General features: G+C 37.6%; 1 protein-coding gene and 1 non-coding gene across 2 annotated transcripts; both read left to right on the forward strand.

Moving 5' to 3' along the window:
• The first annotated feature begins 2,246 nt into the window (after nt 1-2,246).
• Nucleotides 2,247-2,735, forward strand: FERD3L (Fer3 like bHLH transcription factor). Its single transcript, XM_054564057.1, has one exon. It carries the CDS (start codon nt 2,247-2,249, stop codon nt 2,733-2,735), a length of 489 nt encoding a protein of 162 aa, XP_054420032.1.
• Nucleotides 2,736-7,799: 5,064 nt separating this feature from the next.
• LOC129063624 (U6 spliceosomal RNA) lies at nt 7,800-7,906 on the forward strand. Its single transcript, XR_008528392.1, has one exon. It is a non-coding gene; the product is annotated as a U6 spliceosomal RNA (small nuclear RNA).
• The last annotated feature ends 6,578 nt before the right edge of the window (nt 7,907-14,484 follow it).

Below are 14,484 nucleotides of genomic sequence, written 5' to 3' on the forward strand. Positions count from 1 at the left end.
TTAATGTTAATATTTGAAACCAATCTTACATTTTGGTTCCATTAATTTTGCTACAGCTTTTGTTGTGATATGCTTGTTGAAAAATAATAAGTAATTTTAGTACAAGAAAAGTGGTTCTGTAGCATCTTATGATAACATCTGACATCTATTTTATTAAATTTTAAATTTAAATTTTTATCATTTCATTTAATTAGGTATTCTAAAGCATTTCCCTGTGGAATTAGATTCTTAACAGAAAAGGTATTTAATCTACTTATGTGTGCATTTAAAAAGGAATATGAGTCATGAGAAAAATTTAACAACTAAAAATCAACTAAACCCTTAGCTACTGTTTAAATTCTAATTCATTTTTATTTTTCAGTCTTCTCTTTGAGAGGTTAGTGAAAACCAAATAAGCAATCCTAATCAAAGATCTCATTCTCATTAACATGTTTCAGGAATGTACATTTCAATTCTTCCCTGCTTAAGTTATCACAATAAAATTTGGAGAGGGAAGAGTAAACACAAGGAGGGAAAAAGAAAATTAGTTAAAGGACCAAAGAGCAAGGGGAGCTAAGACATAAGTAAGTTAAAAAAAGAAAGGAAAGGAAGAATCCTAGACGATGCTTCTTTAATGGTATCTGGGAATACACACACACTGGGAATCCAAGAAGAGAATTGAGCTCACCTGTTAGAAATATGCGGTTTCTGGGAGCTGTCCAATGTACTAACAGAACCATCCTAGTCACAACTTACTTCCTTAATAGGAATTGCTGTGAGTGGTGATTTTTTCCCTCTTGAACCAAGGCATCTGTTTGCTTATATATATATTTTTCAGCTATGTCTTCTAGTACATCTTTAAGATGATCTTCTAACAAGTTGTTCTGCCCCACAGTGTCTTCTTAAGATTCCCTACACTGAATAATTAAATAACGTTACTGGCAAACAAGGAAAAATGAACCCTTCTTTGTTAAAATATTAGAGATAATATAAAATCAGTAAAATGTTATCTCCATTATACCAGATTTGGATTTTTATCTTAAAAATTATCTAAGGATAACCAAAAATCTCCCATAAATAGAATTCAATAAAGTATAGTTTCTGCTCTTCTGTCTTGTTGGGTGGTGCAGATCAATGAGGGAAATAAGCCAGATGGAAGTGTTAGGATTTTTCTTTGTTTACAAATACGGGTCAGCAATTTAAAATTCGAAAGACTTCTCGGCCGAGGGCGGGCTGATGGACCCATGGATTTACCAACGGGTAAATCACATTTTTGAAAAGATATTGAAGTTGTTTTGGGGGAGGTGGGAAGGGTTTGCTTTGCGCCCCTCCACCCCACAGGCTGGGATTATTCACTAGAGCAAGCTCTGAGAAAATACGCTGAGCCTCCCCTTTTCAATTTATTGCCATCGTAACTTTTGCCCTCGAAGTAAAATCCTCTACTTTACGTGAATAGGAGATAAGGGCAGGGGAAGGAAAGTCAAGTATCTGAATTGTTAGGCTGCTTACGACAAAACAGACTTTAGAAGTCAGGGTTTGTAACGCAGCAGGAGAAATGTTTACAATGCCCTGGAAGGTGAAAGCCGGTTCCAACAGCGACACTGGGGAATGCGCCCTGGGCCCCTCAACCGTGCTTACTTAAGCTAATGGAAGATCTTGCCTTTCAGTAGCTGCTGCACTGGGATACCAGACAAACAGCCCTCCTCGACCCCCGGCAGACCAGGCCCCTCCTTAGGACATCATTAAAAGCACATGCACTTGTTTCACACTCTGGCAGCGTCGGATGGCAAGATTCAAAACTCCGAGTCGGAAGCCAAGGAGAAGCCAGAGAGGTGGAAAACATCCTCGTTTAGAAAAAGCCAAACCTAAATTAAAGAACTACATGGGATAAGGAGCCTGAAGAATATTAGTTGGCCGCGGGGTGAGGAAAGGCACAAAAAGCACAGCAGGTAAGAGCTCGGGGTAGTTGCCAAGAAGGAACTGTCCCAGGTGGCGCAGCGAAATGGATCTCAGAATTGGAGGCCTGTCTCTATGAATCTTCCAGGCATGCTCACGCTTGTCTCCTTCCATCAGTTTCGAGAGGACAGACGTCGTCAGAGACTTCCTTATCGGTGCGACTAATCTTTTTATCAGCTTAGTTATAAATATTAACGTTCCCTGGCCCTTGGTTGATGCTATCGCATCATATTCAGGACCGTTAGGAGGCCAATCGCCAGTCTCGCCCCTCCCTGCGAGAAACCGATGAGACACAGGACCAAAAGGACGCGATGGCGGTCTATCCGGAGAGCTGTGTGGACGCCACCGTGCTGGACTTCGTCGCAGACCTGTCCCTCGCCTCCCCGGGGCACCCTCTCCTCTGCGACTTCGCGCCCGGGGTCCCCTTTGGGGACCGAGGCCTTGTGCTCCAAGAGGGAAGACCCAGGAGTCTGGGGCGCTTTGAGGAGGAGGATCCAGAAGAGGAAGGTGAAGTAGACGAGGGGGAGGAGGAGGAAGAGGAGCATGGAAGAGGCGCCTCCCTGCTGGGCCGTCCCAAGAGGAAAAGGGTGATCACCTATGCCCAGCGCCAGGCAGCGAACGTCCGCGAAAGGAAGCGGATGTTCAATCTCAACGAGGCTTTCGACCAGCTTCGGAGGAAGGTGCCCACTTTTGCGTACGAGAAAAGGCTGTCCCGGATCGAAACGCTACGCCTGGCCATTGTCTACATTTCCTTCATGACCGAGCTCTTGGAGAGTTGCAAGAAAATGGAAACCTGCTGAGCCGATAGGGGATGGACGCGGCTGCCTTCTCCTCGCCGGGGCGCGTACAGGCTTGGGGTGTTTCAGGACGCGGCAATGGGTGCGGCTGGAAGGCCTGGAGGGACGCTCCAAGGCGGAACTTCTGGCCTTCCGGAGCTCGGCTCGGAATTGTAAAATGCCCGCAGTCCTCGCAGAGTTAATGTATACGCGACCGCTCTCCTTGGAGTGTGTTGGGCAGCGGCGGGCGGGCGGCGCCTGTCAAAACCCCCGAGAGCCAGCGAGGCCGTCGAGGCGCATACTGAGAAGCGATTTCTGCCGGCCGGTGGGTGGGAAGCTAATCCTTTCCGCATAGGGCAGACTTCGGGGCTGCTATAAAGTCCAGTCTCTCTTCCTTACCTTTCTAAAAAATGAGAAATTAAAAATAGACCTCTTCTGAGCCTCAAGAGTCTGCTGCGCCATCCCCGGGAGGCGCTCCGCTCAGGCCTGCGCCGTTGGGCAGATACGGAGCCAAGACCCTGGATGGGCGCCGGGTAGGGGTCTCCGGGAGGCCAGGGGCTCTGTCTCCTGTCTGGTCGTTCAGGCTCGTGGAGAGAAAGAAGATGGGGAAGGGAGGGGAGTAGAGAGGACAGGCGACCTCGCACCATTCTTTCCTCCCTGGCGCTCAACTTCCCTCTTTCTACGCGCAGAACGAGCAACCCTGTTGGGGTCCCTTCAGGAGCTCGAGGCTTTCACTCGATGGTGGGGGTGGGCAGCCCCTGCCCAAGCGCCAGAGGCGTGCCGGGGGGCTTTCTTGCCCGGAGCTTTCTTCGCGGGCGGTGCTGCCCCGTCCTCCGCCGGAGGAAGGGCGGGTCTTCCCTGGCGCCGCGTCGCCTGCGCGCGCACTTTTTAAAGTAGCGAAGACAGCTTTCTGTCTACTCGAATCCAGGGACAGACGAAGATAAAAGTCAGAGGAGGTGATGCGGTCCTCTGCTGTGCAAAAATATGTGTATTGGAGATGAGGTTTGCAGCAGGACCATGCTAGGGGGCCGACTCCTGTTTGGACCCTCTTCAATTCCCCACTTCTTCCTTTGGGGGGTCCTGCTAAACCTGAACTGGGGGGTCTTCAGACGGAGATCGGTGAGGAGAGGAACAGGAGTGAATAGTGCCAATCTTACTGTAAATTCAGTAATCCCAGAGGATGAAGCGGGCTTCCAGCACTTTATTTTGCTCCTTCCTGCCCCCTCCCCGTGCCTTGCCCCACCCCCGACACACGCCTATCATACTTCTAGAAGTGTAATTCATTATGTTAAGAAGTAATATATACTCATCCTAGAAAGTTGGGAAAACAAAGGTTAAAAAAAGAAATAAAATTTAAATCATTCCATGTTACAGCATTTTTACATATTTCCTTCTAGTCTTTTTTTTTTCTCTCTCTCTATACAGGTAAATATTCAATATGTTTAGCAAGTTTGGGACACTTTTGAGTACTGATCTTTTTCCACTCGGCGTTATGGAATGATCATTTTTCCTTTGACTTTAAATATGATCCAAACGTAATTTGATTATTGTATTTTGTCACACTGATGTTTCACAACTTAACTCCGATCCTTTACCAGTGTGCATAACTAAGGTAGATTTAAAAAATAAATAAATAATGATGCAAAAACCGTTCTTATAAAGCTCTGCCTATGATAATTTCCTAATATTACGTAGAAGTGAAATTTCTGCATCAAATAAACATTTAAGTTTGTGACTACAAATGGCCAGATTGCGTCCCAGGTAGGTCCTGCCAGTTCACACTCTCTCCTGCTGGCATCGAAGAGATGTGCCTGTCTCTCAGATACCTTGTAAAACTTTTCCAAAATTCTCCTATCTATAGGAACTGGATTAGTTCTGAAATGACCACCCTCCCAAAGATGACTTCTTACTTTGACTGCACCTTTTCACCGGGATTTTTTTTCTACATCTACTGGAAGATCATCAGGTTAAACAGGTAAAAGAAAAAAAAATGTAACTAGCATAAACCAAACAACAAAACCACACTTTAAAAAAAAAATCTCTGGTACCTTCATTAAATAGACTGAAATTTGGACAATGGCCCCTATATAGTTTTTTAAAGTAAAATCACTCATTGTATTTTCTATTTCTAGATAATATTTTAGCTACTAAGACTAACATATTTGTATTTTTAAAGATAAATTTTAAATTACTCATTTTGATAGGTTAAAGTAAAATAATTATTTCTGATTTCATCATCAAATAGTGTTGTGCTTCCCAATTTATAGAGTGCTAGTGGCTCCATCTTTCCCTCATGTTTATCCCCTTATTCATTTATTCAACTAAAACTGTGTTGACATTTTACATACAGTGTGAATGGGCTCAAAACTGAAAGAGACTGTGGAAATGTCTATTCTTCTCCCACTTAAAGTCCTAAAACCTAAACATGACTTATTAAAAAGTCTGCAAGTTTAAAATAAGTAAAAAATGGTTCAACTCTAGGAATCATTAATATTTTGTTGAAAGAATCAATTTTTAAAGTTACAATTTTAAAAAAAGGACCTCAAAAATCACTGGGTTCTGTAGAGTAAATACAACCACCATCCTTAAGCCTCTTTTCATATTCAGAACCATTCTGTTATTTCCTTAGTAAGAACATAATATCCTGGAGTGAATACCTCTTCCGCATAGTAACTAACACTTGAAGAATTTCCAAATAAAAAGCTATTTCCCTATTATTAGTAGAATGGTGTCCACATCTCTTAACTGTTACAGCTCATAAATGCTCTGTTCTCTGTAAGTTTTTTTTTTTTTTTAATGTATGGAAGCTAAAATGTAAAGTCCCTTAAGGCATTTTTTGAATAATGTGAAGACAAATAAGAATCAGAAACACAAAGGAATGGATAGACTTTTCTCCCCTTACACCAAATTATCCCTAGAGATAAGACAAAACGATCTATATTTCAAACATGAATCTACTGCACCTCCATATCTTGACATTCAACTTTTTTAAGCAACATGATACTTTTAATTTTTCCCCTGTCAGATCCATAAACTCAGTGTACTTTTTAATGCATTGCTTTTAGTATATAACACAACATATGTTGAATTGCTTTATTCTTTATTACCTCCTAAACCAACATTATTAGAAATATCAGCAGACATTGGTTTTCTAACACCTTCTACCAGCTGAAAAAAAAAAACCTAATTGTGTTTACTTCTCAAAAATTGTAGTAATTAGTTTTTGAAATCTTAAAGTTATTTGGACACTTGGAATGTACCATTTTAGCTGTTGCTTAAAGTCAATTTATTTTTACACTCTTTGCTGACTGAAAACTGCCTTTTGGTCTCAAACTAAGTTCCCCATAACTATCAGGTTACTATTAGTATTCAGACATGTAAACCAAAAAAAGATCTAAATGAAATCATATTTGAAAGACATAATCAGGCTTTCCAAGGAAACTAAAAATAATCAGAAGGCTTTGCCATCAGCAGGCAATCCCTCAGGCTGATCATCTCTTATAGTTGCCCAGTGTGAAAACAGATTTTGGCAAAATGAGCACTGGAAATTGACCCAAGTATTATGGTAGTATGCATAATTCCTGCATGAACATACAATTAAGACACTTGGATTGGTGTTTATTATTGCATTTGTCAGCATTTCATTATAAAACTATATTGTAGAAGATTTATAACATGGCATAAAACTTCTGAGCTGAAACTCAATAAACACAGTTTAGTATAATTTTATTTTGTGCAATTACAAATCTTCAAAAATTTCAAAAGTAATTAAGATACATAAGTACATTTTACAAGTGAGGTTCCAAAATGTACCAGCCACTTTAAAAACCAAGAGATTCTATTTATTACAAAATATAAATTAGATTACTTAATTTTCATGAAAAAAGCTGCCATATTAATAATAAATGTTAAGTACAAAATCTACCTTTATAGGGTGATATTTCATTAAATTATATTTAAGTGAGTGAGTTTGAAAAGTGTTGAAGTTTTGGTATATATCTATATCTTGGCCCAAGTTCATTCCAAGGTTCCTGAGTTTTCCAAACATTTTGGGTGAAGTAAGGCCCTGTTTCTGGTCAGTGCCCTCTCTTCCTGTGAATGCTGAACTTAAAAAGGCTACAAAACAAGAGTCAGCAGTTCTGACCATTTTGTTTTGACTTTGGGGTTTCTTTGAATCCAAAGCTCAAAACCAAACCTGGCGGAGGAGGAGAAGGGAAGGAAAGAAGCAATGCAAACTGACAGGAACAAAATACCAGAGAGATGGAAAAACTTCTTCAAGTCTCTAGAAACCAAAGCTTATAAATTACCACAACTTTCTCTGTGACACCGAATTTTTAGTTCTGTGCTCAAAATACATTCTGTAAAGAAGTGTAAGGAATCTAACAAAATGCAAAGAACAGTACAAATGTAATTTAAAACACTATGGCTAATATTTGGTAGAATTCTACCCTTAATCTTGTACAAGGCAAAGAAACTTTAATATTTAGTGAAGTCAAGAGTTCGATGAATATTATATAAATTATTTTAATAAAATATCTTAGGTTACTCAGTTCTTTGTTGTTTTTAAAGCACCATTTACATACTTTCTTTCATTTGATCTTCCCAACTGGCTTTCAAGAGGATCTAGAGTCTCAATTAAATTGAGTCATCAGTCTACCATCTTACAAATTGAATCAGTCATTAAAATCAGCATGATACTGAGATTCCTAAGGAGGACCAATGGTCACATATAAGTAGCACATAACCTTGAAAGATACTGCCTTTAAAGATCAAAAGCACCTTAACACACTGTGGATGATAAATCATATAAAAGGCTGGTATGGCCTGGCTCCCTCAAAGGCCAAATTTTACAGCTTTTTATTTAGGGCTCTATGAAGGAGATTTCCACCTGCAGTGAGCAAATGTAAATGACCACAAAGCAGCTATTAAAGACAGCTCTTTATGCTATCCAGTCTTCATAAGGGAAAGAAATGTCTATGAAATTTGAAAATAGATGAAAGAGTTGGTGAACATAAACATGTTTGAATTAATGAATGGATTACACAATTATTTTGCTGTAGATAATTTTGTGACTTCAAAACTTAATGAGTGCTCGCTTCGGCAGCACACATACTAAAACTGGAACGATACAGAGAAGGTTAGCATGGTCCCTGCGCCAGGATGATAGGCAAATTCGTGAAGCGTTCCATATTGTTAGGACAAAACGGAGGAAAATAAGATAAAGTAGTAGCTCAGACGGAACATTATAGACCCGTGCCTGAAAAATAGCAAATGTGAAATAAACACTTGTTGAATATATACACATGAATGAACAAGCCTGATTTCACTATCATTTCGTCACCTATCTCCACTTGTTTACTAGCATCACAACCATATTATGGCTTTTTATTGGCTCTTGAGGGGCAAGAAATAAAGTTTGGGAGTCCTCCATATATCTAAGGGATAGATTATGGTCAATTAAGCAATTTGGTTAGTAAATATAGGAAACAGAAAATGAATTCACATAACAAAAATGTATGAAATCAAGAATAATACTGTCCGAATAAAAATAAAATAAAATCCTAAAAAAAAAAACTTAATGAAATCACAAGCTATATTTGTTACCGCTCAGATCTTGAACTATATTTAGTCCTATAATTTAGTAAAATATTTAATAATTTAATCCTATAGTGAAATTGTTGAGGAAACTAGAAATGGGATCTGGGAGAACAACCAGTAATTGGATTACTCATTTTGAATGAAGTAATAATAGTAGTAATATCTATAATAATATATAGATACTGTAGTGCTTACATTAAAGCACATGTTCTAAATGCTGTGCTTCGTTATTTACATAACTATTATATTAATGGTCTCATAATAATTTTAGAATATATTATTATCTTCATATTATCAGCTTCATAATGATGAGGACATTGTGGAATAGAGAAGTTAAATGACTTCCCATGCTCAATCGGCCAATAAAGAGTGAAGCTAAGATTTATGCCCAGTGAAGAATTTTAGAGCCCAAATTCTTAGGGTCTGAGGTTACTTGTAAATGATTATGTGATTATATCTAAGCAGAAATGATGTGAAAATGAGTATTCATTATCTTTACTGAGGACCTCAAATACATAGGCATGGGCTTCTCTTACACCAGAGGAATATAGTCTCTGTGGAGAAAAAAAACTGGGACGAAGGGCTACTGGTGGAAGTTTTTAAAGAAGCCTTGAAGTTACCATCTATGGATATTTTGAGGCCAAGACTTTCTTTTGATGACCACAGGCTTATAAACACAAGCCTTGGAATTTGTCAGAAGTGCGTCTGAATCACATCACATAATGCAATGGAAGCTGGTACAAGTTACTTAACCTTGTTGACCCTCAGTTTCTTCATCTTTAAAACAGGGATAATAATGTTCATCTGGTAGGGCTTTTATGAGGATTGACTGAAATATGTGTGCAGAATAAATAGTGTATAGTGAGCCCTCAATAAATGGTAACCGCTATGAGAATACACATCACCATCATTATCATCATTGTTATATGCCTTCCAATTTGATGGCAATGAAGACTATGAACAAGTCATCACCTTTACCACCAATGGTAATAGGTGAAGACATAAAATACTATATAAAGATGAGGACTTGTTATATAATGCTTTTAAATAAACTGAAAAAATAAAATAGAATTTTTTATCCCCCAATATTTTTTATGTCTAGAATACCTGACTGCAAGCATTTAAGACCTCGTATGTGCATCTTTCTAAGTGGAACAATACACCCCCAACTGATGAACACAGAGATGAAAACTCCCTTATTTAACCTGCTTCTGTAATAGCATATGTATAAAAAAACAAATGGTAGGTAAGTTCCTTTAAATCTGAAAATAATGATCTGAATTCATTCATAGGAGTTCTATTTTTAAGCAGCCCAGACATCATGTTTAAGTATATGTTTTCCAACTGAATGTGCATTTGTTCAAATTAGATAATTCCTGATGAAACAATTTTGTATTGTAGTTGCAATGGTGGTTGCGCTAACCTACATATGTGATAGAATGGTGTAGAACTATGTCTTTTCACACCAATGTCAATTCCCAGCTTTGATATTGTACTGTAATATGTAAGAAGTAACTAGTGGAGGAAACTGAGTGAAAGAAACACAAACCTTTCTGTACCATCTTTGCAATGTCCTGTCATCTATAATAAATACAAAATAAAAAGCAAAAGCATCAGATAATTCTTGCAACATGACTTTGAACCTATAAATGTAAATTATCATTCATTTTAGGGAGTCATTCACATACATTTGATTTATGTCATGTTCTACAATTTTTCTCCAAGTGTTTCATAAACATGAAACCAAGTTTTGTGCATGGCACTCTGTGGATCCCGAAATAAAAATCAGGACTCAACCCCTAAAGGACATAGCCAAGCAATGAGTATCTGACTCTGGGTCCCTTGGATCATGCTGATGTTTTTTAAAATTAAATTTATTGGGGTGACATTGGTTCATAATATAGGTTTCAAGTGTACATTTCTATGATACATCATGTGTATATTGCATAGTGTGTCCATCACCACAATCAAGTCTCCTTCTCTCACCATATATTTGACCCCCTTTACCCTTCATTACACCCCAACCCTCTTTCCTCTGGTAACCACCATACTGCTGTCTGTGTCTAAGAGTTTTTGTTTGTTTTTCATATTTGTTCACTTGTTGCTTTCAGTTTTATATCCCACATATGAGTGAAATCATATGGTTCTTAACTTTTTCTGACTTTTTTCACTTAATATGATAGTCTCAAGATCCATCCATGCTGACATCCTTGGCAAAATGCATTCTCAAGTATGGATTTGTAGTGTTGGAGAAGCTTCGCATCTTAATTCTCCTCCTTACTAAATTAGACAACTCACTTAAAACATCTGGGCTTCACTACCTACCCTGATCTGCAAAATGGAAATAATCAACACAGGGTTACTTAAAATATCAGAAGAGGTCCTATAAAGTGCTTCATACAGTACTTCACACAAAGTAAATATTAAGCCAATGTTGTTATTGCTGTTTCTGCTAGTTCAGTGTCGAACTTCTATATATATAGCAAAACGATAATTCAGCCATTTAGAAGGCTCATAAAAACACACACACAAGTGATGTTCATTAGACTGTCCCACTTCTCTTAAATAAAATCAGTCTTAAACAGCATGGCATTTGTGGCCAATTTAATCTGCTGTCCTAATAATGTATTTTTGTTTAATTATGTTTTTAAAACATAGATATTTAAAGGTATGACTTCTGATCTATGACATATGCAATCACAATATTCAGTCGGCAAGGAAGGTTACTGTAAACCCTACATTCCTAAAATAATCTCTAAAATTTGTATATAAAGCTCTGTGTATGAAAAAGTGACATTTCAGTTGGTAAATCCTCTGAGAATTTATATTTGAGCAAATTCATCTTGAAAGCTAAGGTGTTGGTGATAGTAAGTGACAAGTAGGATTGCTTCAGTTGCTAAGCATTGAATTAGGCCAGCAATTTTTTTCATTTCATGGCACACATAAACTAATTACTAAAATTGTGGCACTCCAAAAATATATTTTTTGCCGATATGACAAAAAATAGGTAAAATTTTGATAGATTCACAAAAAAGTAATAATAGTAATCACCTACTCTCATGTTCCAAAGTGACTTTTTAAAGAATCAGGTGCCTATACTTGTATATAAGGAATTGTTGTACTAACCAATCAGACACAAGCTTATTACATTACATGACCAAGAAGATGCAACCTTATTACATGACCAATATATTTATGGTTCAAGACAGGGCATCCACACCAGGTGGATGCTTATTGTTGGGTTGGCTGTTGACATTTTTTTTTGACAACCTAAGGGAAAAGAGGTCAGTGTCCTTTACTAAATGGTAAGGTATTGCATGTTTTAAAAATTCTTGAGGCCCACCAGTTGAAAATTGCTGATCTAGGCTAACATGTAGTCTAAGAACCCACTCATCCCAGTTAACTGGGAATGGGTAGCCGGGTCATGCTGTGTTTCAGGTTCCCAAAGAACGGAAGAGTCCTTGGGCACCCAGGAAGCTTAAGTGGCTGTTACTGCCTCCGACAGAAGGGAATCAGGGCCGAAAACAGAACAGGTGCCTTCTAGGAGCAGCAGAGAGAGAAGCTGAATCCCAAAGTGCATTCTTGAACACCTTTGGTTACCTGGCCTTGTCCTCTGTATGCACACAGATTTTTGTTTTCATTCTGACATTACCGGGTTTACACAAAATCTCTGAAAAGCAGTGTACTCTTTGGCCTAGATTTATTTGCAATTTAAATATCAGCTTTTGAAAAGATAAAGTTTGCCTTAACTTATACATAAATTCTCATAATTAAAAAGTGGATAATTTTTTCATATCTACTATTATGATCATTTTTTCCTCCCTGCATAGAAAGTTAAAAGAATCATTATTAAATCCCTTCTTCCTTTCCAATGCTTTGATTCAATTTTAAGTGGCTTGAGGGTTGATGGTAAAGGACCTTCTGAAATTTATTAAAATTTTTCTGCCTTGGGAAACATACCCAATTTCAAATAGTCTCACCATGGGTTTATATTTTTGACCAAAAAAAATGTGGTGACTACAGTTAATGAGCACATGACAAGTAGTGGTTTCTTTAATTGTAGATCTTATTGAACATGCCACACCATTTCTTTCATCACTGTTCATTTGCCTAATCTCACCAAAGCCTATGACAATTAGAGAGATGAGCTCAGTTAAAATATATGTATATTGTATACCACGTCATTTCAAGTTGACACAACCACAAATTAAATTTCATAGCCTTATTAGTGTACTACGTTTCATCAAGTTCAACCAACTGCATCTAAATTTAACCTGAAACAGGCTGAAAAATGCCCAGAACTCAAAGCATCGCACAACAAAACAACGAAAATCTTCCCAAATTACACACACATGAAAATATGCACATACCTCAATCTGTGCTTCGGGTCCTTACTCTGGACACCTCAGAGTTTCTCCTTTTGTATTTATAATCCCTCCCTCCATTGTATGATTCACATACATGCAAACATGCATACATGTAAAAGTATTTCCATCAGAATAGCTTCACATGTATTTTAGTATGGATGGTACCTATGTAAATTTTTTTACTCATAGCTCAAACCTTGAGGTTTTATTTTCTTCCTTTTCCTCCATATTTGGGTACTTTCACTCTGTTTTACTAAGAAGCATCCCTTTCTTGAACTTTACATATGTCATAACATTAATGATTGTTGAACATTCCCATTTTTTTGTCACCAAAATTTAAGTATCAGCATTTTTGTATACATTGAAAACAAGCTCCAAAATTACTCCAGTCCTTGATTTAGTATGAGCCCCACATAAGTATATCAGGCCTGAATATAATTACTAGGACCAGCAGCCAGTCAATTGTAGAAAAGAAAGTGTCTGGAATTGCCATTCAGGAAACCTTCAGAACACTCATTGATTAGATGAGGGTCACTGACTCAATGAGAAAAACAGCATTTTCCCTCGGAGCAGAGCTCCTTCCTCTAGGAGAGATTCAAGAGTATGTGAAGTTTAGGTAATTTACCATATCAAGAAAGAAGTTAGAAAGGACTCAAGAAGACTCTCTGAACCTTAGCTCCGGTTGGGAAGATCTAAGCCATATTTTACAACATTAGCACATTTTGTGGATTCTTACAACTTGCTTACAGAAATTTCACTGGTAGGAATTTAGCCTAAGGAAATAATCAAGGCTGTGGACAAAGATCAGACTACAAAATATGTATCTGTCTTGTTTATAATATCAAAATATAGAAAATACCCTAGATGCCTAAAAATGTGAGCTTTCATTTTAAATTGTTGCAGGTGTTAAAAGGATGATGTACAATATAGTTTGTGCTGTGGAAAGATGATTTCAATAAATGATATGTAAAAAATTATTTTATAAAGCAATATGTAAGGCATGATTTCATTTTTGTTATATATAGGAATGTGTGTCAGTATATATGGGTAAGTATACATATCTTTATATCTATAAATATAAATGTTCATTTTATATATGCTATAGGAGAACTGGTCATTTTAGTACTTGTTTGTATTTTTTCAGTTTTCTACCATCCCCTTTTGCTCAGAAAAATAATAAAATTATTTTAAAGAAAGTGGGACTACGTCAAACTAAAAAGCTTTAGGACACAGCGGAAGAAACTGCCAACAAAATGAAAAGGCAACCTATGAAATGGGAGAAAATATTTGTAAACCATCTATCTGATAAGGGGTTAATACCCAAAATATATAAGGAACTCATACAACTCAATAGCAAAAAACAAAAATTATCTGATTCAAAAATGGGCTAAGGATCTGAATAGACATTTTTCCAAAAACAACATACAAATGACCAATAGATACATGAAAAGATGCTCGACATCACTAATCATCATAGAGATGCAAATCAAAACCACAATGAAGTATCACCTCACACCTGTTGGAATGTCTGTCATAGAAAGGATGAGAGAGAAGTGTTGGTGAGGATGTGAAGAAAGGGGAGCCCTTATGCACTGTGGGTAGGAATATAAATTGGTATAGCCACTATGATAAATACTATGGAAGTTCATCCAAAAATTAAAATAAAACTATGATATGGTCCATCAATTTCACTTCTGGGTTGAAATGAATACCTGAAGGAAATCAGTATCTGGGAGAGATATCTGTGGCCCCACCACATTCATTGCAGTATTATTCACGATACCCAAGGCATGAAAACAACCTATTGT

The sequence above is a fragment of the Pteronotus mesoamericanus genome, unplaced genomic scaffold (assembly GCF_021234165.1).
Source record: "Pteronotus mesoamericanus isolate MK-2021 breed Mesoamerican mustached bat unplaced genomic scaffold, CSHL_Meso_final scaffold_85, whole genome shotgun sequence".
Taxonomy (NCBI): domain Eukaryota; kingdom Metazoa; phylum Chordata; class Mammalia; order Chiroptera; family Mormoopidae; genus Pteronotus; species Pteronotus mesoamericanus.